The following is a 23,640-nucleotide window of genomic DNA, read 5'->3' on the forward strand; positions in this document are numbered from 1 at the left end:
TGGGTGAACTATGCCTTTAACTGTTGTGGAAGAATGAATATGACAAATATGACAATGTCGATAAAACAAATTGTGCAAATGCACATTCTCTTTAGGTTTCTTTGTGAAGGTTGAGTTGTTGAGTGAGGGTAAGGCCTTACTGAAGAGGAAGACAAAGGTGATGAAATCATCAGGGAGGCAGATCCAATGGGAGGAAGTGCTTCATTTGCCCGTCACCAATCAGGACCAGAATCTGCAGCTGGCAGTCAAACTCTACAGCCGTAGCTCTGTTCGAAGAAAACACCTGCTGGGGCAGGTCAGTTTGGAGCAAAATATAACACACAACATTTTTGTAGAAACCATGATACACTTTTTCAGTTTTTTTAACATTATACATGTCTTTACTGGGAATTTTGATCACTTTAAAGATCCACTGAAGTGCTTTGAAACACGCAGCGTTATTCTATGTTTTGACGTCATTTCAGCTGCAACAGGAAGACAGGGTGGAACATATCAAGCAGTCCTGCCCCCTTTTTAAAATAGCCAATAGCGTTTCGTTTATATCACAGCTTGGACCAGAGCCATTGAGCTTGGTAAAGCTGCATTTGACAGCCACAATCTCACCCATATCGCTAAAAAATATACCATTCTGTGCAGAATTCAAATGGGTCCGATACGTTTTATGGTTTGTGCCATGTTGTCGCGTCTCCGAAAGCGGAGCAGTGTCTGTGTGCTGCAGCGGTTCGTGTAAAACAGCGCAAAACTTGCCTTTTTCCTTCCCAGTGGAAAGCATATTCACACTGTCTGAATCGGTCCCTATCCCTTGTATATTCATCATACAGAAAATACAAATTCTGTGAACAAGTGACCAATTTCAGCCACGGCTTTCGCGTTGGTTTATAGTGTAGGGGGCGTGATGCTTTGGACTCGAGAGAGCATTTAATTGGATGGTAAGTTTGATGAGAAGCTGAAGTGCAGGTCATTAAAATCGTCGATTCATGATAGCGGAAGTTAAGAGACTGTACGTTTTGAATGCTCATTTCAATTTTGTCATTGTTTTAAAACACACTAGCTAATAGATGACCTTAAAGCTAACATATTTATACTAAAAGCCAAAAAACTTCTCATTTGATTTCATAGGGTCTTTAAGGCATAAGTTTCAGTAAAGACTGAATACATAAAGATGTGTATTCCTTCATTTCCAGGTCCTCTTGGGTTTTGACAGCAGTTCTCCGGAGGCAGTGGAACAATGGAGGGATTCCATGGCTAATCCTGAAAAAGTGGTGACGTCTTGGCATAGCGTTAGTCGACTCTGAAATGAGAGGATGAAGAAAAGAGTTTTTTTTAGCTAAGTGGATTTTAAATGCAACTCCCCCCCAAAAAACATCTTTTGAATAATTAAAATATGGTTATTGTAGGGTAAAGTGTTTGTTTATAACGCTGCGGTAGAAATTCTCATTTACATGTCTAAATTGATTTATGTTGCTAATCATGTATTCAGCTGTTTGTAGATATAACACTTTGTTCTTCACTGGTGTAACTTTGAGAAATGCAACTGTCTAAAGCAGATAGCACAAAAACAGGATACATAGACATTATGTGCAATAAAATGTATTATACATAGCTCTACAACTGTTGGTATAGCAGCATGGCCAAATAACGTGCAGACAGTTAGCTAATTACATTACAGAATTCATAAATAAAGTATTATGTTCAGTATTTTTCTCCATGCAACTTCAGTGCTTCTCTGCAGAAAGAGATATCCGCATTTACTGAGCAATTTGAAGATGATTATTGCACTTTCGCTAACTTTCGGATAAAAATAAACCTGTTTTCAAGTATAGTAAAAACTGTTGATGTTGGAGGGTGAATTCTATTTAAAAAGCTTTTATTTTTAGAAGTTCAGAAGGGTTTGGGTTACATTCCTCTCAGTGGAATTCAATCCTTTAAATTGTCCCCTATTTCCTTTCACAAACACAAGAAAAAGGGAAAGGCCAGAAGAGAGTGCAACAAAGAGACTTTTGTTAGCACATTTCACTTCCCTGCATCCTCTGTGCTACTCTTAGTTTAAGGTGACCTAACTTTCTAGACCTTGTCATTTTTACGAATTTCTTTCTGCACGGGTCACAGTAGCTTGTCTAAAAGTGTTCTTTGTATTCATGTTTAAGTACATTGTGTTAAGTAATGCTGTAGTTCAGTGGACATGTGATATTATGTAAGAGCTATTTAAAACCTAATATTTTGTTCATGTGACTGTATTTTGTATGCATACACACAGATTGTTTGATCCCAGTCTGGCATCCTGTCGTTACAGAAATAAAAAAGATAACATTGTTTGTAAAAGAATCAGTTGTGTTAAATTTTAATGGGATTTTTTGTGAGCGTACGAGGTATGAGGTTCATAAAAGACATGTTCGTTTACGTTTTATATGATTTGACAACTGTACTATAGCTTGATGACAGTATATGGTAATTTATTACCACCATTCTCCAAAGCCAGAGGATGTTTGTGTGGGACTGAATGTTTGTGTTACTTAACCCCTCTGATTGTGCTGCTCTTTTAAAGGCCTGTCAAAGGTACATCTACATCCGGGTGCGATTTTAATTCACGTCATGACTTTCGGGATCGATGTTTGTTTAGTGTTAATGGTTATTTCTGATGACACACCCCCAGCTGCAGCAAATCCCAGGAAAACAGCTGATCCTTGTGTGTGAAAGTATTTGTGTATTGTGTCATATCCATAGAAACCATACAATCAAATACTAAAAATGGACCATATACAAGACAATAAAAATTGAAAAATGTCAAATCAATTTTTTTAAACAATTGAAAAAAGTAAATGTAGTAACCATTAGTTAACATTGCAGGATATTGCTTTTTTTCAATGTCTCTCTCTCTCTCTCTCTCTCTCTCTCTCTCTCTCTCACACACACACACACACACACACACACACACACACACACACACAAACAGCTGTGACCAGGGTGGCTGTGTACCTTTGTCTGTCCTGTGTGTCTCAATTAAAAGTGGATCAGCATGTCCGGGATTTTAGCTTTGTTTCCAGGATCTGAAATCACAAACGTCTTCAAACCGAGAATTTACTTATCTGAATTATATAACACCTACACACCATCTAAACACACCTGGTCCAGCTAATCAAGTCCTTAAGGCTTTTTTGAAAGCTGCATTGTATGTCTGTTAAAGCAGGGTTGGAACTAAACTCTGCAGGGCTGCGGCCCTCCAGGAACTGAATTTGAAGCCCCTAATCTACACTGTCCCCAACCTGACCTAAGTTTTCGAACTTTCTAACTGATTTACAACCACATAAAACATGAACTGCAGTCAGGGGATTGTCAATTGATATCTTGTATATGTCAAGGAGTGGAGTCATTTTACTCCCAAATGACACAAAACAAAAAGTCGTGCTAATGTTTATTAGAATCAGTTTCGAGTCGCCAGTTCCCTAATATTTCAATTGCTGCGTTAGAGCACCATCTAGTGTACTACAGAAGAAGTGCATGAGCACTGAAAGAGCGTTTGTTTTTGGTAACTGCGGTTTGGTCGTGTTCCCGCCATAGTTTAGCATCTTCACGCAGTTCATGTAGGAACATGGCTGCTAATTTCTGAGCATATGATCCAAACACAGATTGCGTAAGAATGTCTCAATACAGCTATTCATGCCTGTTGGCAAATGTATGTCATAATTTGTGTGTGATTTAGAATTTTAGTCTGTAATACTTTTCCTAACAGTACGTTTACAGACTTGTTTAGAGTAACAGCAACATTTACACTAGTCAAAAGTTTCTGAACAGTAAGATTTTTTTTTCTTTTTAAATAAGTCTCTTCTGCTCACCAAGCCTGTATTTATTTGATTCAAAGTACAGAATAAATAGTAAAATTGTGAAATAATTTTACTATTTAAATAACTGATTTCTATTTGAATATATTTTAAAATGTAATTTATTCCTGTGATTTCAAAGCTGATTTTTTTAGCATTATTACTCCAGTCCCATGATCCTTAAGAAATCATTCTAGTATTTTGATTTGCTCAAAAAAAAAAAAAAACATTTATTATTTTTATGTTGAGTACATTTTTTTCAGGTTTCTTTGATGAATAGAAAGTTCAGAAAAACAGCATTTATCTGAAATATAATTATTTTGTAACATTATTAACTTCCTTATTATCACTTTTGATCAATTTAAAGCATCATTGCTAAATAAAAGTATTTATTTTCTAATTTGTATTTTTTTATATTATGTATAATGGTACAAGTACAAATGTTTTTTATTTGTTTATTTTTGGATCTTTTATTCATTAAAGAATCCTGAAAGAAAAATGTAGTCAACTGTTTTAAATATTGATGATGATGATAATAATAATAATAATAATAATAATATTATATTATATTATGAATAATAATAAATGTTTCTTGGTCTACAAATCAGCATATTATAATGATTTTTGAAGGCTTATGTGACACTGAAGACTGACCACTTTTTAAATATATTTAAATAGAAAGCAGTTATTTTAAACAGCAAACATATTTAACAGTATTACTGCTTTTGCTGTATTTTAATAAAATAAATGCAGGCTTGTTAAGTAGAAGAGAAAATGTTAAAAAAAAAAAAAGATAAAAAATCTTGACTGGTAGAGTAGAATGTTTTCTACTATAACAGGCTATAATTACAATTACAAAAAAATAAAATAGAAAAAAAGAGAAAAAATCTAATCTTGGTCTCCTCTGTATATGTAGACTAAAAAAAATAAAATAAAATAATTGCAATTCATAACATTTCTAATTGTCTGAATTTGATCTAAACAGCAAACATTAATGTAACCAGTAACAGCCTTGTTAATGTGTGTTCTTGTACTGTTAGGGTATTGTAGTTGTTTACAGATTTGACCAAGGAAACAAAATTTATACATAACTTTCAAAATGTTATTTTCATGGCTGAGCTGCACTGCTATAGCAACAAACATCCGGTCACTGAATTGCTGAATCTATAGTCTTTGATCTCACCTGAACTGGATCAGTGACTCAATCTGTCTGAGTCTGGGTGACTCATAAATGCAGCCCCCTACAGGAATTTCCCAACAGAGAGATGGGTTCATTGTAATAATTTAAAAGAATAGAATTTTAATTTGAATCAATCGGACTTTACATAAACCTTTTTATACGAGTTCTGATTATTTAGGTATTGATTTAAACACTATTTTTTTTTCTTATCAAATTCACGCCCAAGCAAAATTGTTCTTGCTCAGCGCTGATTGACTGTGTGCCCTAAAGCCCGGGGGCCGCCAAAAGGAGGGGCGCGCAATGACGCACATTCCAAGGAATTCCGCAGCAGCTATATAACACCTTTTGAAGTGCTTACCTGCTTATTGACTATTGAGACCACAGTTAGACTACAGTTGTAAGTTAACATGGGCACTGAGTCTGAAAATAACGGCGCCCTCAAAGAGGGTTTTTTGGTGAAAAGGGTGAGAACTTCTAATTTATCCATAGCAACACTACCATATTACGTAATTATTGTTATTGTTTTATTAACATACGATGTTCATTTTAGGGTCATGTGGTTCAAAACTGGAAAGTTCGCTGGTTTGTACTGAAATCGGACAGACTTCTGTATTACAAATATGAGGGCGGCAAACGGGATTCCTGCCATCGAGGGACAATACCGTTGAGTGGCTGCAAAATCACATGTCCTTACCTGGAGTACGAGAACAGACCGGTAAGTGAAGCTTTATTTGATATATTTCTGTAATTACAAAAACTACATTACAAGTTATTACTCAGAATGCGCAAAACAATCGTGAAGATAAAAGTAAAGCTAGACTGAGGAGGTAACCATAGCAACGGTACGCTGGTTACATCGACGAACAAAAAAATAATGTAGCATTCCGTTTATTAGGCAGGCTATAGATGTACATATAACAAATGTAATTATAAACCTGATACATGTTAATGACTTTAATTTGATTTATCGTGTACACTTTATAAATGGTCATATAATGTAAGGTCAGTTGGTTATTTCCACAGTCTTCAAACAGAAAGTGTTGAGAAGTGGCTTATCAGTGGTTTAGTTTACATCACACCCTGAACACAAAACCCAACATTGGGAGTGTCTTAGTAAGTGATTTGAGTTTTCACAGCCTTGGGTTATGCTTCATATGAATTAGCCTTTCATTATTTTGTCTTGCAATGTTCACATGCACTAGCATGTCAGGAACAAATTTTATTTCCCCCGGTAAATCTTTGCAATGTCTTTGATTTGTATTCCTTGTGCAACAGCTGTAATCAAACCTGGAGTCATGGAGTTCACTGTGGCATGTTTGTGCCAGTTTCATTTATCTTTTTTTCATACAAAAGACAGTGCTGCGCTTATCGTCAACAACTTAAAATGTTTGTTTACTGCTTTGACTGAAGGCTTTTGTTATAGTAACCACATTTTACACCCTGCAGTTGGTGATGAAGCTACAGACCAGCACTTCAGAGGAGCACTTTCTGGAGGCTTGCACGAGAGAGGAACGTGACGAATGGGCTGCAGCGATTGGTAAAGTGGTACAAAAACTCCAACCAGATGATGTACAGACCCCCTCCCAATCACAAATTAAGGGTTCCACATCACTCCAGCTTCACAATGTCAACCTCAGGTAGCTATGTGTGTGGTTTGTTAATATATGGATATAATTGCATTGTGTTTGTGACTCCATATCTAATTGTGTGTCTGTTTATCAGTCAGGTGGTGGACTCCATGTATGATGTGCACACTGGTATCCGGCTTTGCAGTCATGTTGAGCAGGGCAGCTCCTACACCAATTGTTTCTCAGGTCAGATACTTAAAAACACACACACACACACACACACACACACACACACACACACACACACACACACACACACACACACACACACACACACTGATCTAATAAAGTAAGGCATGAATGTATTATGTATTATTAAAGACATTACATTCTCTCATGATAAAAATTTTATACACTCCTGTTCAAAAGTTTGGGGTTAAGATTTTGAAAGTCTGGATTTAGTTGATCAAAATACTGTAAAATATGGAATTCTGTTTCCTGCACTGAAAAAAAAGGTAATTGTGACTTTTTATCTCACAATAATGACTTTTTTTCTCAGAATTGCATGATACAAACTCACAATTCTGACTTTTTTCTCAGAATTGCATGATACAAAGTCACAATTCTGACTTTATTACTCAGAATTGTGAGATATAAACTTCCAATTGTGAGTTTTGAAGTCAGAATTGCATGATATAAACTCACAAATCTCAGAATTGTGATATAAACTCGCAAATTATAAAGTCAGAATTTCAAGACATAACTTTTCTCAGAATTGTGAGTTTATGTCTTACAATTCTGATTTTATAACAGGCAATTCTGAGTTATTAAGTCAGATTGTCAGAATTGTCAGATATAAACTTGCAATTCTGAGAACATTAGTCTTTTTCATCAGTCATACCCCCCCCCCCCCCTCAAAATTGGACTTTTCCAGTTTATATCTCAGTTCTGAGTAAATAAAGTCAGAATTGTAAGATAAACTGTCAATGACTTTATAACTTGCAATTGGGTGTTTATATTTCAATTCTGAGAAAAAAAGTCAGAATTGCAAGAAAAAAATAGTTTTTTTGAGCAAAATGATCAGAATTGCGTGTTTATATCTCACAATCCTGACACACAATTGGGAGTTTTTAAGTCAGAATTGTGAGATAAAATTGGAAATTTATAACGCGCCATTTAGGAGAAAAATCAATTCTGATTTGCCAGTTTGTATCACGCAGTTCTGATTTAAAATTGCGAGTTCATATCTCAATTCTGAAAAAAAAGTCTGAATTGTGAGTTTATATGTCGCAATTCTAACTTTATAACTTGTAATTGCAAGTTTATATCTTAACTGAGAGAAAAAGTCAGAATTGCAAGATAAAAAGTCACAATAACCTTTTTTATTTATTTATTTCAATGGTATTTGAATCAGTCTGTTGAGGTTTCAGTTTATCATTCACTAAAGACAGTGACTTGTCACCACCTAATGGTTTAACTATGTAAACTTTGTAAAATTCAATGATACAGCATACAGCCTGACAGCATGTCTGAAACTTGCGAACACAGACAAGCAATGCGATTTATATATCAGCTCTAGTCATTTTGAACATCGAAACTCACTGTTTTTGTTTGTATGTGTGTATAGGCTCAGCAGTGGTGGACTGGCTTGTGTTTAATAAGCTGGCTCTGACCCGTGTGGAGGCAGTAACATTAGCCTCTGCACTGCTGGACGAGGCCTCCCTGCGGCCCATCGGGATCAGGAGCACAGACGCTCTCCGTAATGCAGCTCTTGGAGAACAATTCCTCGATGACTCCACTGTACTCTATTGCTTTGTAAGATTCAAGTCTCTTTCGTGTTGTTTTATTCAATACTCAATCTACTGTAATTATGTCTAATGGCTATGATTTCCCAAACAGTCCCAAAGCTTTCAGAAGCGAGGCAGTGTGAAAGCAGAGAAGTCTCGGTCTGCGGTGGAACTCAGTGGAAAAGTAGTAAAGAGAGGTTACCTGCTCAAACAGGTGAGCACTCCACTATAATTTTTATAAAGTTTTTAGAAGAACTGGAAAGTGCTTATCTGTGCTACTTTTTTACTGTGTGTCAGGGACACAAGGTGAAGAACTGGAAGGTGAGATTGTTTGTTCTGAGGGCAGAGCCTACTTTCCTGCACTATTATGACCCTAGCAAGGTGAGAACACTAACTTGAACTTACAGACTGTATAAGAACATTTTATGCTATATGTTAAAGAAATCATGTGATGTTTAGTTTTGCGCTGACTTGTCTACTTCTTGATGGCCACCTTTCTCAGGATGACATCACTCCGGTTGGCAGTATATCTCTGCGCGGCTGTCTGGTGTCTGCTCTGAATGATAACGGCATACCGTCAGGTGAGTCAGACTTACACCTCTTTAGAAGTGTCTGAAGTCTGATGACTACTTGTTTCACAATGAATATTTACAAAGCAATTCCAGATATGAATCAAGACTTTGAAGACTTTGCCACAGACCAAAAACACAGCAATGATTTGGGTCTTGTTGTCATAGTAGCAGTAATATTTACAGATAAACACTGTAAACAGAAGCTAATGGTCACTTTTCTGTAATCCTCAGGTGTTAAAGGTAAAGTCCAGGGGAACCTCTTTAAAATCATCACTCAGGCAGACACACACTATTACATCCAGGCTCCAACACACGAAGAAAGAATGGAATGGATCCAATCTATTAGACAACTGACTTAATTGACCCTTCGCAAAGACCCGCCCCCCTTCGTTACTCTTTGATCCGATCTCATGCCACACATCATGTTCTCACGCAGTGAAAAATACAGAGGAGCAAAGAAAACTAACAATGTGTCGAAAGACAAGACAAGACAGAACAGGTTACGGTATTGAACAAAGTCTCAGCGTTCAAATTTGGTCATTTTTAAGAAATTCAAAAAAAAAAAAAAAAACATTTTATGGCTCTTTAATGTGTCGTGGCAGATCGTTGTAGCTCCTCGGTTCAAATGGCATGTTAACCGACCATCTCTTTCTCTTTACAGCATAAAAAAATGAATAAACATTAGAAGGTATGTTGTTTCAATTACGGAAAGACCATTTTCCAAGTTCAAGTCAACCGACGTTAATCCTGTTTGGAGAGTAGATTATAATATTAATAATACGTTAATTATTAATATTATTAATATTAATATTAATGAAATAGGTAATACACTTGGAGCCAGCATGAGACCTCATTTAAGTAAGCATATAGAATATGTGACCCTGGACCATAAAAGCAATCATAAGGATCATTTTTTTTTTAATTAAGATACAACTATTTGAATATCTGGAATCTGAGGGTGCAAAGAAAATCTGTATATTGAGAAAATCGCCTTTAAAGTTGTCCAAATAAAGTTCTTAGCAATGCATATTACTAATCAAAAATTAAGTTTTGATATATTAACAGTAGGAAATTTACAAAATATCTTCATGGAACATGATCTTTACTTAATACCCTAAATATTTTTGGCATAAAAAGCTATGACTGATTTTGTGGACCAGGGTCACATATTTCCATATAAAAATTACATTTCACTGATAAAGCCTGTATCTTATGTTTGATATAATATACATGTGGTAAAGCTTATACATTCTGTGAATGTACTTTGAAAGCATAAATGATGATCATTGTGAACTTTATTTTCTTCTTATTATTTTAAATAAAAGTTATATTTGAGTAATTGTCATCTGGCAATCATATCTTTGACATGCATACCTGCAGTTTTGTTATGGACCATTAGCATGTTTCTACCTGTCTTCTGTTTTATCAGGTAACAGAACTGACTTCATGTCTTGCGCAAATCTATTGGTTTGTTGCTATGGTTAAAAAACACACTGTGTGCATGAGTGTATTTCTTGTTTTCTCTTTCAAACATGCACGAATACACACTTTTACACACACACACACACACACACACACACACACACACACACACACACACACATGTTGGGTTTACATGTTTTATGGGGACATTCCATAGGCGTAATGGTTTTTATACTGTACAAACCGTACTTTCTATCGCCCTACACCTAAACCTAGCCCTCACAGGAGATTGTGCACACTTTTACTTCCTCAAAAAAACTCATTGTGCATGATTTATAAGCCTGTTTCCTCATGGGGACCTGAGAAATGTCCCCACAAGGTCAAAATTTACTGGTATTCCTATCCTTGTGGGGACATTTGGTCCCCACAACGTGATGAATACCAGGTACACACACACACACACACACACACACACACACACACATGTTGGGTTTACATGTTTTATGGGGACATTCCATAGGCGTAATGGTTTTCATACTGTACAAACCGTACTTTCTATGGCCCTACACCTATCCTACACCTAAACCTAGCCCTCACAGGAGATTGTGCACACTTTTACTTCATCAAAAAAACTCATTGTGCATGATTTATAAGCCCGTTTCCTCATGGGGACCTAAGAAATGTCCCCACAAGGTCAAAATCTACCGGTATTACTATCCTTGTGGGGACATTTGGTCCCCATAACGTAATGAATACCAGGTACACACACACACACACACACACACACACACACACACACAGCTCCATACAGCTATCTTCGTGAGGACATACATTGACACAGTGTAATCTCTAGCTCCTTACCCTAACACTTCCCATCAGAAATAAGTGCCTCACCCAAACCCTAAATCTAACCTTTACCCAATTATAATCAGATCCCTAAAACCAAGTCTTGACTTGTAAGACATAAGAGTGCACACACATACACACATTACATAATATAACTTTAAATAATCAGATCTTCTTTAAAATTTCTTTAAGAAAAGTTTACTGTTTAAAGTACATATTGCAATTATTAGATGTTAAAAGACATTCAAGTAAACTTTGCTATTTAATACATGCTTCATTTGCAGCATTAAGTGTGTAGATTGACAGCACCAAGTACAGGCTTCAGATGGACTTTGAGTCCTTCTTTTTGCAAACCAATACAATCGCAGGGAATTGCATTTTAAAGTGAACATTCGGGTGTCAGTTATGAATCCTCAGGTTCCTAATGCCATCAAAACTGTTCTGTGGTACATTCAAATGAACAAAGGATAAACAAAAATGATTCTGTTATGATTCTGAATTATTTTGTTCTGTTGAAATGATTTAACTAAAAAAAAAAAACATTTCTGTAGTTTAAACTGTAGAGAATGTCACTATCGTTACCGAGATTATGAGTTTGATTCTCAGGGAATGCAGAAACCGATCAAATGTATATCTTGAAGGCAATGTAAGTCGCTTTGGATAAAAGCATCTGCCAAATGAGTAAATGCAAATGAATTTGAACTACAGCTACAAGCACAAGTCCTCTACTGTATAAGTGCATCTAATGGAACAAATGAAGGCACTTTTGCTTCTGTTTCAAAGAGCCAAACTATCAAATCAAAAGCAAACAAAAAGTAGGTAATATATGTAATATAAAAAAAAAACTATACAAAAGAAATCTTCTAAGCTAGTTTATGGCAAATCATTGTTAATTTCATTTTTATGCTATCTGGATTGGTAAAACCTGGTTGCGCATGAGGTAACACAGCTCCTTCAGAAATGTTCTCCTACAGATGTGACCCTGGACCACAAAACGAGTCATAACGATCATTTTTAAAATTTATACATCATCTAAAAGCTAAATAAATAAGCTTTCCATTGATGTTTGTTAGGATAGGACAGTATTTGGCTGAGATACAACTATTTGAAAATCTGGAATCTGAGGGTGCAAAAAAATTTAAATATTGAGAAAATCGAAAAATCTAGAATTTTGAACCATATTGTTGGCTACTGCTACAAATATAACTGTGCTACTTATGATGGTTTTGTGGTCCAGGGTCACAAATGTGTCCAAAACCATTTTAAAATGAACAGCCTCATTTGCCAATATTTGTACAAATAAAAATCACTGAAGAGAAACGATACAAAATGGCCAAATAGTCTACCAAAACAAACACAGACCCAACTAAAATAAATTCTAGATGTTTTAAATGAATGAAGGGAGTTCTGTAACTTTAAGACAATTGTGTACAGTACGCTCAGGATTCTAAAACCTCAGCTAAGTTGCTTCTAGGAATTGTCTGTGGCAGACAGTTCTTCACTTGCTCAAGCCACTTTGGTGAGCTGTAAGTCTCCATGGACTCGAAGAGCAGTGAGAGATGCGAGCTGAGTCAGTCTGTGAGTGAAACCACACAACGGCTGGCCATCCACCAGAATCCGGAACTGCTGGTGCTCGCACACAATCTCCATCTGAGAGAGAGACACAAGATAGAAACAACATTATTGTGATAGAAACTTATGAGCTTTATTAGCTGCATCAAACTCTCCTTTACCTTAAACGGCTCTCCAGGAGCAAAGGGAAAGAAAGACAGGGCAGTTTCTGAAGCGCCCCACTGTCCCGACAGACGAGCGTTACGAAGTACAGCCTTTTCTGAAAAGTTCACCTTCAACTCCAGACCCACATCGCCCTGGATTTCCTCTTCCCCCTCTCCTTTAGACTGGCATGCCACTAACACTACCATACTAAAAAGACAAGCAGAAAAAGATTTTTAACATCAGTTTTAAAACAAACATCATTTCATGGAATGTGAGTTCTGCTTTTTGATCTGTGACGCTCCAGATCAAATCACATTATGAGCCAGCAGTTTCTGGCTAACCCTTAGATGCCAAATATGGCCAGAATTGTCCAATCTGTTTTTAAAACTTCATGGGAATTGACTTTTTCCCACACTGGCAAAACAGAAGTGGACAACAACAGCTGGAAAACCACATTTAGTGCATCAAAAACAAATGTGAAATGTTTAACAAAAACTATGTTTTTAGAAGTAAAAAGTATAAATATTTTTAATTTGCAATCCCTGAAAAGAATTCCTTCCCCAAACATCACATTTGTTTAGATTTTATTTTTAAAAAGTTAGTTACTTGTTATTTTTGTTATCAGTATACACTGTAAAGTGGTAACCTGCAATTTTAACCTGATTGTCACAGTTCTGTCTGTTTATGTCTTTGGTTTCGCCCATTGTCTCCCCCTGTTGATCTGTGTCATTTTGGTTTAGCCCCATCATCTGTGTCATCACCGTCACCTGTGTTTAGTAATTAGTCTGTCTTTATAAGTCTGTTTGGTTCTTGAGTTCAATGTCGGTCTTTAATCGTTGAATGTGTTCGTGTGTGGATGTTCCTGCTTGTTCCTGCCTGTTATTCTAAGTATATATTAAAAGATAGTGTTTATTGTAATATTGTTTCTCGTCTCGTCCGTCCAGCACGTCTACCTTATAACACTGATTTAACACATTCGGTATTAATTAATGTATACAGGTTGTTTCAGTGATGTTAATATTTCTGACTTGAATAAAACCAGTTGATTTAGGTGTTTTTTTAGTTACCACTGTTTTCTGTGAATGTGGCTAAATTGTGTGGTATACACTTCCATTCAGAAGTTTGTGATCAGTAAGACTTGCAGTGTCTTTAAAGAAGTCTCTTATGCTCATCAGGGCTCCATTTATTTGAACAAAAATACAGGAAAAACAGTAATATTAAGAAATGGTAGTACAATATAAAATAATGGTTTCTATTTTAATATTTTTTTAAATATAATTTAATCTATGGTGCAAAGCTGAAGCTCAGCAGCCATTACTCCAGTGAAATCATTCTAATATGCTGATTTATTATTAGAATTACCTGTTGGCAATAATTGTGCTGCCAAATATTTTTTACTGTATATATATATATATATATATATAAAACAGCACTTCTGTTTCCAGCACTAATAATAAATCAGCATATTAGAATGATTTCTGAAGGACCATGTGACACTGAATACTGGCGTAATAATGCTATAAATTGAGCTTTGATCACAGGAATAAATTACATTTTAATGTATATTAAAATAGAAAAATGTTAATTTACATTGTAATAATATTTTTTCCCAAATTTTTTATTAAATAAACACAGCCTTGATAAGCATATAAAACTTCTTTAAAAAAAAAACACTGCAAATCTTAATGTTCCCAGACTTTTGAACGGTATACAATATAAGCTATTTACACTACACTCTTAAAAATAAAGGTTTCAAAAGGGTATTTTTGCAGTGATGCCATAGAAGAACCATTTTTGGTTCCCCAAAGAACCTTTCAGTGAACACTTCTTAAAAGAACCATTTTAAAGAACATTTTAAAAATCTATAGGCTAGAGTCTTTTTCGACTTTAAAGAACATTTTCTGCATTTGAAAGGTTTCATAGATGTTTAAGGTAAGCTTCTTTATGGAATAAAGTGCAGATAAATATAAAGTGCAGTCAGATGGGTGCTTTTCCACATGCATTTAAAATGGGTTCTATGTGTTCTCTGTTGGCATCCATGTTTTCTTTTAGCTCCTGTGTGAACTGGAGACGTTAAAACGGTTTAATCCCCGATACAACTGGCTCATTGTGTTACCGCAGTGAAGGCGCGTCTCAATCTCAATGAACCAAGTCATTCAGGATGTGCGGATGTGACAAATGAACGCAAGTACTGGCGAAAGCACAGACAGGTGTGTCTGATACGAACCTTTTGGGCCGCTTGTGAACAATACCCATCACTACCAGCCTCATGGTCGGCCGTAGACCCCCTTTGATCTCCCCAACATACTCCTCCTCCTGCAGGGATAGTATTTTACGGTCAAACATCTAATGCTATTGCCAGGCAAAATACGAATTATTAATGTACTGACTTAAAATAATCACGATATCTTAAACCCATCGCTGCCTGCGCGACAAGAAGGATAAGAAAAGGTTCTCAGTCCATTCATTCTTTTCACAGTTTATAGTTTTAATATGCAAATTAGGCTACCGAGTCGTATCCTTTATAAATGTAGCAGTCTCATATAAGCAATATGAAATATATTTATCAGTGTAGAGTCAAATATACGAGCCCAGTGGGTACGTCACTGTGCCAACACACTCAATCAGTCTCAGTGGCGGATAATAAACTATAAAATCATAGTCATCATAGGCTACTTACGTTTCGGATGTTCCCTTTATCTGTCATGCTTTCCACTCGCTAACGGCTTTAGTTTAGTCGTGCAGGTGTTGCGTTTCAGGCGCGAGGACAATAGCTGTCATGCACAGAATTGATCATCGCAGTGCGCGAGACCGGCGTTGAATCGACGCACCCCGCCTCGCGCCATTCCGTTTCCATAGTAACCATCACAGGCAGGGACTGATGATGACAAAAATACAGTGGTGACTTCAGCATATTTAAAAATGAATGAATGAATGAATGAATGAATCTCTGCTTAATATGAGAACATTTACAAAGTCTCGCGATGCCAGAAATACACTAGCCTACAAATTATGAAGGCTAAAACCAGATAAGTTTTATTCGAATAATTACTGTGTTTATTCTTATACATTAAAGGCGGAAGTTATACCATGATAAACACTAATTCACTTGGGAATAAGCTTATATAATAGTGGAATCACAAACATGGACAATATACTCAAGAGACATAATTAGCTCCCAAGTACCAGCAGGTGTATTGTTTTACTTTCCCATCTAACCAGTCCTGCTCTTTGTTTCTGCAATATGTTTTTACCACCCGGAGAGAGTTTCCAAGGCTTTTTTAGCTTCAAATTATTATCAAGTTTCCCAGTGTCAATGTCAAGGTTGCTTGTATACACCAGAATAGCATGTAAGCATGTTTCATTCTGGCTTTCGGTACAGATTCTCAGTTAAAACGGAAAGAACTTTCTTGTCAAATAGCTACTAACAATTGTGGCATCAATACAACCGCATCTGTGTTGAGCCAAGTCACTAACTATCAAAAAAATATAAATAATTTTACAATAAATCCCTAAGATTATAGGTCACAACAACCATTAACCAAAAATATAAAAAAAATAACTGCATATATGAGCCATTGTACAAAATTAATCCAAAGTCAGAATTGAATGTCTTGGGGGGAAAAAGTGTCTTTTTCCACAAAATCTGTATGTATGCAAACTGTATAATATCCAATGTACACATTTCTAGTATATGTGAAGTCTCATATTGTATTTTCATAAAGTTTTGGCATATTTGTCCTTTCCCCAAATTTGTCACTACTGCAACACAGTAATAATAATTTAATTAAGGGTTATATAGACCTATTTTTTAAGATTTTGCTTACATCTACTTTGTAAATATAAATTTTTATAGAGGTAAAACAATAACAATTACATTTTTAACAATATTTCAAGTCTAATTTATGAGATTTGTTGTATTTTAAATTAAAATTTTCTTTATAAAAGGGAAAAAGTGTATCATACCGATTTCAAACTTAAGGATTCATTAGTTTGAATATATATTTTAACTTGCAAACTAAAACACTACTAAAATACAAAAAAAAAATATTTTGTTTATTTCACTCAAATATGAGGACTATGTGTTTCCTTGTGTCACTATATACCAAAACAACGATGACATGTTTCAGTCGTGACAATTTTATGGGATAAACCCATTATTATTATTATTATTATATTTTCAAAGATGCTGATCAGCACATGGTTAGCCAGCGAAATGTTATGGAAAAACTCTGAAAAAGTGTGCTTACCTGCAGAAAAAAAGGTGTTTGGTAGTGACACACAGATTCTTCAGACTTTTGGACACATTTTTTTTTTTTTTACATTAAGTGTCATGATTTACAAAGAAAATATGAAATAAATATTTTTTTTAACTTTACTTTAAAAAAATAAAATAAAAAAGATATTTTTAAAAACAACAGTGAAATAAAATAAAATGGAAAATTAAATTAAATATTGTTTTTATAAGTTGAAATTTAGAAATGTAGGACTTAGGGTTCGGGACAGCCACCTCCCAATTGAAAGCACCCAATAAATTATGATTTTGAACACATTAAGCTTAATATTTTAAATATCATTGTGGGTTTCAATAGATAATAGAAGGATCTTAGTAAACATCTAAGATTTGAATACTTAAATGTGTTTTTTGGTTGTGGGACAGCAGTTTGGACCAATTCTATTAGAATGGCCTATATAATACTGCGAGAGAGATTGACATATTTGGACCACTGAGAGGCAATCGTTACACAAAAGATAATCTAATAAGTGTCTTCCTCCAGGGGTCGCTTATAGTCGAGCAAAAAGGTAAAATCCCCTTTTGACTCGCATTCAAATCTTAGGCGTTTTTTTTCAACTTGATTAATTTTAATAAAATGTAATTTTTAATCTGTCAATCTGAAGGATTAGTACCTAAATTTAGGTTATAATCAACTATAGGAATGTCAATAATATGGCTTTTAAAATCATTTATCACAAACGACAATGATTGGCTCATCCATCCAGCGCTGAGAAAAGTATCGGGTATCACTTGACTACGTCAGCAATCGCAGTAAATTTACTTACACCTGAGTAATGGCTAGCAATTTAATTGTCACCAAAAATGAGAATTGCTAATTAATTAGAAGCCCAGCCCACTGTGATACACAGTTTCATCGCAATTGCCATTCTTACCCCTATTTCATTTCTATTGTTTTGACCCTTGAACTGACAGGTCCTCGATCAGCTGATCGAGTCACATGACTCGGCTCTCTCATGGCCACATACAGCTGATGCCAAGCGCATTTGAACGCGCTGTTCTCTGGTCTGAGATATAAAGGACAAACCAAAATCGTAAGTGCTGATTTAATTACTTATTTATTCTTGTACATCAGCATAAAGCGACGTACAGTATTTTGATAGTGTAGTCAATTTGCCATCCTCCAAACTATTTCATGTGGACAGTGTCTGTTGTTTTGCTGTCATTATTTCACTTTAACCAAAGTTCAAATCACACTGATCGCAATGTAAACACCTTATGGAGGTCGTTAATAACAGCTATCACTTCCATAACTTTTTCTGCTTTAGAATAGCTTTTAACTTTATTAACCGATTCTGATCTTCTCACATGAATTCTGTACAGTTTTGTCAGCTTTGGATTTGTTTATTATTATATCTTGTCGTTATCACTTTATTCGAAATGAATGCTTTTGTAGACCTCTATCAAAAAACTGTGCATATATTCTGAATTTGATTTGATATCGCTGTTGACATACTGTTACAAAAACGCTAATGATTTTTTCTTTCATTTTCTGTCCTGTATCTGTCAGATGTGGAATACGTAATATCATCTGAGGCCAGTAATCTTTCCGTGGACCTCAAAAGACTGCTGAATCAAAGCGGACTATCTATCATGCATCCATTTGGACGTGAAGAAGAGACCTCCAGACGCGAGCTCTTCGGCTTCTTCACTCGGTGTTTGAAGCGCGGTGAGTGGGAGCTTGCGGCAGCCTGCGTGGGTCAGCTCGGTGATAGGCGCAAAGATGATCTCCATAGCCCGCATGACATCGTTAAAGCCATCGTTACCCACCCATACCCGCTCAGGTGAGTGACCCCGAGAGGAATAAACAACAGAACCAATGTTGAGAACAATAATGTAAACAAATCTATTTTCCTCTTTCTTGTTGGTGGTTACAATAGTTATATTAACTCTTGACGGAAACTGTGGTTAACTTACTAATATGGTTTAGGTTGTATAAGAGGCACTTATTTCATTTAATTTCACATGTCTGTTTTTCTTTTTCTTATACCCAGGTGGGAAACAGTGGGCAGTCCTCACAGACTGGCCTGGTATTGGCTTCAAGTTCTGGAAAAGCAGACTAAAATAAAGGTGTGTGTTTTCCGCTCGATATACAGTTGAAATCAAAAGTTTACATACACCTTGCAGAATCTGCAAAAAGTTGATTATTTTACCAAAATAAGAGTGATCATACAAAATGCATGTTTATTTTTCATTTAGTACTGACCTGAATAAGATATTTCACATATGTTTGTCAAGATGTTTACATATAGTCCACAAGAGATAATAGTAATAGATAATAGTTGAATTTATAAAAATGACCCCATTTAAAGTCATACACTTGATTCTTAATACTATGTTGTTACCCGAATGATCCACAGCTGTGTTTTTTTATGTTTAGTGATTGTTGTTCATGAATCCTTTGTTTGTCCTGAACAGTTAAACTGCCCGCTGTTTTTTAAAAAATCCTTCAGGTCCCACAAATTCTTTGTTTTTTCAGCATTTTTGTGTATCTAAACCCTTTACAACAATGACTGTATAATTTTGAGACCCGTCTTTCCACACTGAGGACAACTAAGGGGCTCGTATGCAAATTAACTTAGGCAATTTACCTGTTCAGGACAAACAAGGGACTCATGAACAATTATCACTAAAACAGCTGTGGATCATTTAGGTAACAGCACAGTATTAAGAATCAAGTGTATGTAAATTCAACTATTATTTTCTCTTATGGACTATATGTAAACGTCTTTTATGTGAAATATCTTATTCAGGTCAGTACTAATCTTATTCAAGACAGTACTAAATAAAAAAATAACATGCATTTTGTATGATTCCTCTTATTTTGATAAAATAATTAACATTTTGCAGATTCTGCATGGTGTATGTAATATTTTGACTTCAACTGTAATTTCTCATGGATGCTTCAAGCATTGAGCATTCATCCCTGTCATCAGAACCTATTTTTCCTGATGCAGAGTATGGTTTCCTTTCTCTGCAGGTGAGCAGGTCTGTGAAGAGAGAACTGGAGTTCATGTTGCTTCTAGAGGAACTTGAAGATGTGCCCCTGTCTGTACTTAAGGTATGATGAATTCCAACTAATGTATGCTGCCTCCAAATGCATGTAGAGTGTAAAGTAAGATAGTCCTGACACTGTTGTAACAACTTTATGGCTTTTTGTTCACAAACCTTTGATTATTTCCTTTGAACTCTGATAAGGTTCAACTCTATCAGTTGCTGTTGTGCACGTGTGCACAGTTGAGCAAGACATACAGTATAGTAACTTTGTCTTTTTGTACTCTTTTCTTTTTTTCATTTCCAAGAAATATTGCATCCACTTTCCATGCTAAGAAGTAATAATTTTGCAATATACACTTGTTTTTTTCCCCCAAATTTATTATCTCTATAAGCAGTAAAATCCTTTAGTGAAGAGCTTTAATCCATGACCCAAATCAACCACTAGTTCTTTGGTCTAATTTATGAGGCAATGATCTCACAATTGCCAAATTGAAAATAACAGAACAAACACTGTGCTGTCACAATAGCAAATGTTCATCAGAATTTTGCATACAAAAAAGGTCCAAAAGGTCTGTTGTCAATAATGTAAGTGAGATTTATACGCTAAAAGTGAAAATCAAGTGCCGTCTTACGTTTTTTTTTTTTTTTTTTTTTACTCATTTTTAGAAGTCGTTTAACTCAGATATATGTCAAAATAAGGAAGAAACGATGAATGCAATTGGTGTTTTAAGGAGACTTATTATGCCCTTTTTTCTGTAATATAAGTCTCCGGTATCCCCAGAATGTGTCTCTGAAGTTTCAACTCAAAATACCCTACAGATCTTATTTCATTTTGAAAATGCCTATTTTGAGTGGAAGCAGAAACACGCTGTTTTCATGCATTTCATGCATTTTCTCTTTAAATGCAAATGAGCTGCTGCTCTCCGCCCCCTCTTCCAGAACAGGACTGTGCCTTCACAGCTCATAGCTCAGATACTCTGCTAAGAAACATCTGTTTAGTTTTGATTATCATGTCTGTCGTGCTGAAATCATGCGTTTTAAACCACATCCGAAGCAGGCGCACAATAAGTGGCTGTCACACGGCATGCGAGTACTAAACTAAGTTCTCTTTCATGTCTTATTGCGCTTAAACTGCCACATACAGACAAGTTTATGTTAAAAACACACAGGAGTTACAAAAACAGTCTGTTATGTTTGTGAAGGTGCACAGCTGGGAAAGAAATTGCATGTTTATATTAGATCTGTGTGGCAGCAGCGTAATATACAGTAAATAAATCAATAAATCCACTGCTCTCTTGTCTCCTCTGAGGCTGGGACTCTAAATAGTGTTCTGTGCTCATCTGTGCAGCCAACGAAACCGGTTAGCAAGCTTTGCTCAAACCTTTGCTATGGCATAAGAACTGGTACATCGTTGTCGCCTGTAAAAACAAAATGATGGCATTGTGGGAGGAAACGTGTAGATTAAAGGGTGGTAATATTATAATAAGATCCCCTTATCACGTCACAGGTGGAGTGAAATTTGACACGCTTATTTTTTCACATTCCTTTTCAGTAAAAGGTTTATCAAAACGAAGTTACTGTGTTGCCTTTTTCCATGTTTTCTAGGTTGGTAGATGCACTAGGGACCCAATTATAGCCCTTAAACACTTAAAATGTCAGATTTTCTTGATGTGTCACCTTTAGCTTTAAAAGCCCTACTTTTTTTCATAACCTTTGTTCTATTTCTTCTGTAGGAGCTGCATGAAGCTTTCCTGTACTCTGAGAAAGTAAAGAAAAAGATTCCAGGTGATTCCACCCCTCCACTGAGTGCCGCTGTTCTATCCTGCCTCCGTACTCTTTTAACCCGCCAGCAGCCGCGACTCTGCCACTCTCTCATCAGCTTCCTTCAGCACTCAGGCCACTCCAGAGACCATGCCTTACAGGACGTCTTCATCCAGCACCTCACCCAGCGAGTGAACGTACCTGTGGATGAGAGGAACGAGAAATGGGTGGAGGAAGTGTGTTCAGTTCTGGCCTTAGCACCGTGGGGGCCGGAGAGGTCAAATGCTCAGCTAGAGACCCTGTGGGAGGGTGTGTGGTCAGCTAGAGAAGGGCCCATGACGGAGGAGAGAATTCTGGGATGTCTGCTAAGGCCGCAGGGACATGCACTGTTGATGGCATACAGCGCCACAGCGCTCAGACTGCTCAAAGAGAAACTGCTAAGAGAGGCACCACACACACAGGGTGAGTCAATGAAATTTAATTAGGTACTACAAACAACCTGGTACAGAATCAATTTTATTTGTGTAATCATGTATATTTTTTCAGTGGATCTTGTAGCCGTTGTAATGTCATAATGTATCTGTAAACTAAAACTAGATCAACAGTATGTCAACTGTAATTTAAAGTCTTACGGTGAGACACTGCAGTGGAATAAGGAAAAATAAAGAAAAGTTATCACCTTACTTACCCAGTTAATTGATTATATTGATAATTGCAAACATATTTTTTGTATTACATGTTTTCTAAAATGTTAGGTTTAAATATTCAAATTAGGCATAATTTAATGAAATATGCGCTAATTTGCATACATTTCTAGAACAAAATTCGAATCACTGGATTAAGTCATTTTCAAAATTCATGTTTATTTTTGTTTTTTTACATATTTGAGTCAAATGTTTTACAGAGGGGATTTGGGGTATCTCATTTTGTCTCTCCATAATTCTGAAAAAACAGAGAGAAAACAATGTATTTTTTTTACCATTTTAGAGGGAATAAAATGTTGTATAAAATCAAGCAAATTATATATGAACAAATCCCTCTGTAAAAACCTTCTAGAATATAAACAGGAATAAAAATGTAAAGTTTGATGTATGTAAGTGTTACTGAAGTGGAGATTTATGGCTCAGTGTAGGAGAAAAGTTTTTGAGAAAACGGCCTTTAAAAATATGTATTGTAATTGAAATGTATTGACACAAATAGATAAAGTGCTATAAAAGAAACACTTAACAGTGTCTTTTCACTAGTCTGAAAAAACTATACCTGTAGTGTCTCCCCTTAAAAGGCAAATCTGAGCTATGATTAATAGTTGTATTGCTTCCAGTTTGTGTGTTTGGTTTTAAGGAAGTTAAGGAGATTTTTATTGGTATATATGCTACCTCCTTTACTTTGAATTTTCACACTTCTGCTCATGTGGTCATAGATCCTTCCCAAAAAAGTTCAGTTGTCACACCATTTGCATGTGATCTTTTTTTTAAGCTGACATAATTGTGTTGATGCTTGTCAAACCTCATCTCTATTTCCTTCTAGTTGATTTGCCTGATCTGGAAAGAGTCATGCTTGGCTTGTGCTGTCATGGTGACAAGCGTTTGGTGTGGAAAGCCATTTACTTTGAGTGTTTGAGCACTGGAAAGCACTTTCTGGAGCAGGTCTTGGTAGGTGTACACAATGAGGCCAACTGA

The 23,640-nt window shown here is 35.9% G+C and overlaps 4 protein-coding genes across 4 annotated transcripts in view; 3 read left to right on the plus strand and 1 right to left on the minus strand.

Annotated features, from left to right (window-relative positions):
- Positions 1–2,281, plus strand: part of LOC141326207 (tandem C2 domains nuclear protein) — a 12,262-nt gene extending 9,981 nt beyond the window's left edge. The window contains exons 10-11 of the mRNA XM_073834928.1: positions 96–295; positions 1,185–2,281. Of these exons, the coding sequence (XP_073691029.1) occupies positions 96–295; positions 1,185–1,295 (311 nt within the window). The 3' untranslated portion in view covers positions 1,296–2,281. The remainder of the gene's footprint in view (positions 1–95; positions 296–1,184) is intronic.
- A 3,096-nt stretch (positions 2,282–5,377) lies between these two features.
- On the plus strand, positions 5,378–10,264 carry plek2 (pleckstrin 2). Its single transcript, XM_073834929.1, has 9 exons — positions 5,378–5,462; positions 5,549–5,713; positions 6,445–6,635; positions 6,721–6,812; positions 8,194–8,381; positions 8,466–8,567; positions 8,651–8,734; positions 8,856–8,934; positions 9,157–10,264. Exons 1-9 carry the CDS (start codon positions 5,406–5,408, stop codon positions 9,282–9,284), a joined length of 1,086 nt encoding a protein of 361 aa, XP_073691030.1. The 5' UTR covers positions 5,378–5,405; the 3' UTR covers positions 9,285–10,264.
- Positions 10,265–11,375: 1,111 nt separating this feature from the next.
- LOC141326219 (galectin-related protein B) lies at positions 11,376–15,725 on the minus strand. Its single transcript, XM_073834940.1, has 4 exons — positions 15,590–15,725; positions 15,137–15,225; positions 12,927–13,116; positions 11,376–12,843 (listed from the first exon to the last, which is right to left on the minus strand). Exons 1-4 carry the CDS (start codon positions 15,614–15,616, stop codon positions 12,700–12,702), a joined length of 450 nt encoding a protein of 149 aa, XP_073691041.1. The 5' UTR covers positions 15,617–15,725; the 3' UTR covers positions 11,376–12,699.
- A 3,009-nt stretch (positions 15,726–18,734) lies between these two features.
- zfyve26 (zinc finger, FYVE domain containing 26) overlaps positions 18,735–23,640 on the plus strand; it is a 29,800-nt gene continuing 24,894 nt past the window's right edge. Inside the window, exons 1-5 of the mRNA XM_073834930.1 lie at positions 18,735–18,987; positions 19,198–19,273; positions 20,184–20,264; positions 21,934–22,423; positions 23,489–23,613. Coding sequence (XP_073691031.1) covers positions 18,797–18,987; positions 19,198–19,273; positions 20,184–20,264; positions 21,934–22,423; positions 23,489–23,613 — 963 coding nt within the window. The 5' untranslated portion in view covers positions 18,735–18,796. The remainder of the gene's footprint in view (positions 18,988–19,197; positions 19,274–20,183; positions 20,265–21,933; positions 22,424–23,488; positions 23,614–23,640) is intronic.

This window comes from Garra rufa, chromosome 2 (assembly GCF_049309525.1).
Source record: "Garra rufa chromosome 2, GarRuf1.0, whole genome shotgun sequence".
Lineage (NCBI taxonomy): Eukaryota > Metazoa > Chordata > Actinopteri > Cypriniformes > Cyprinidae > Garra > Garra rufa.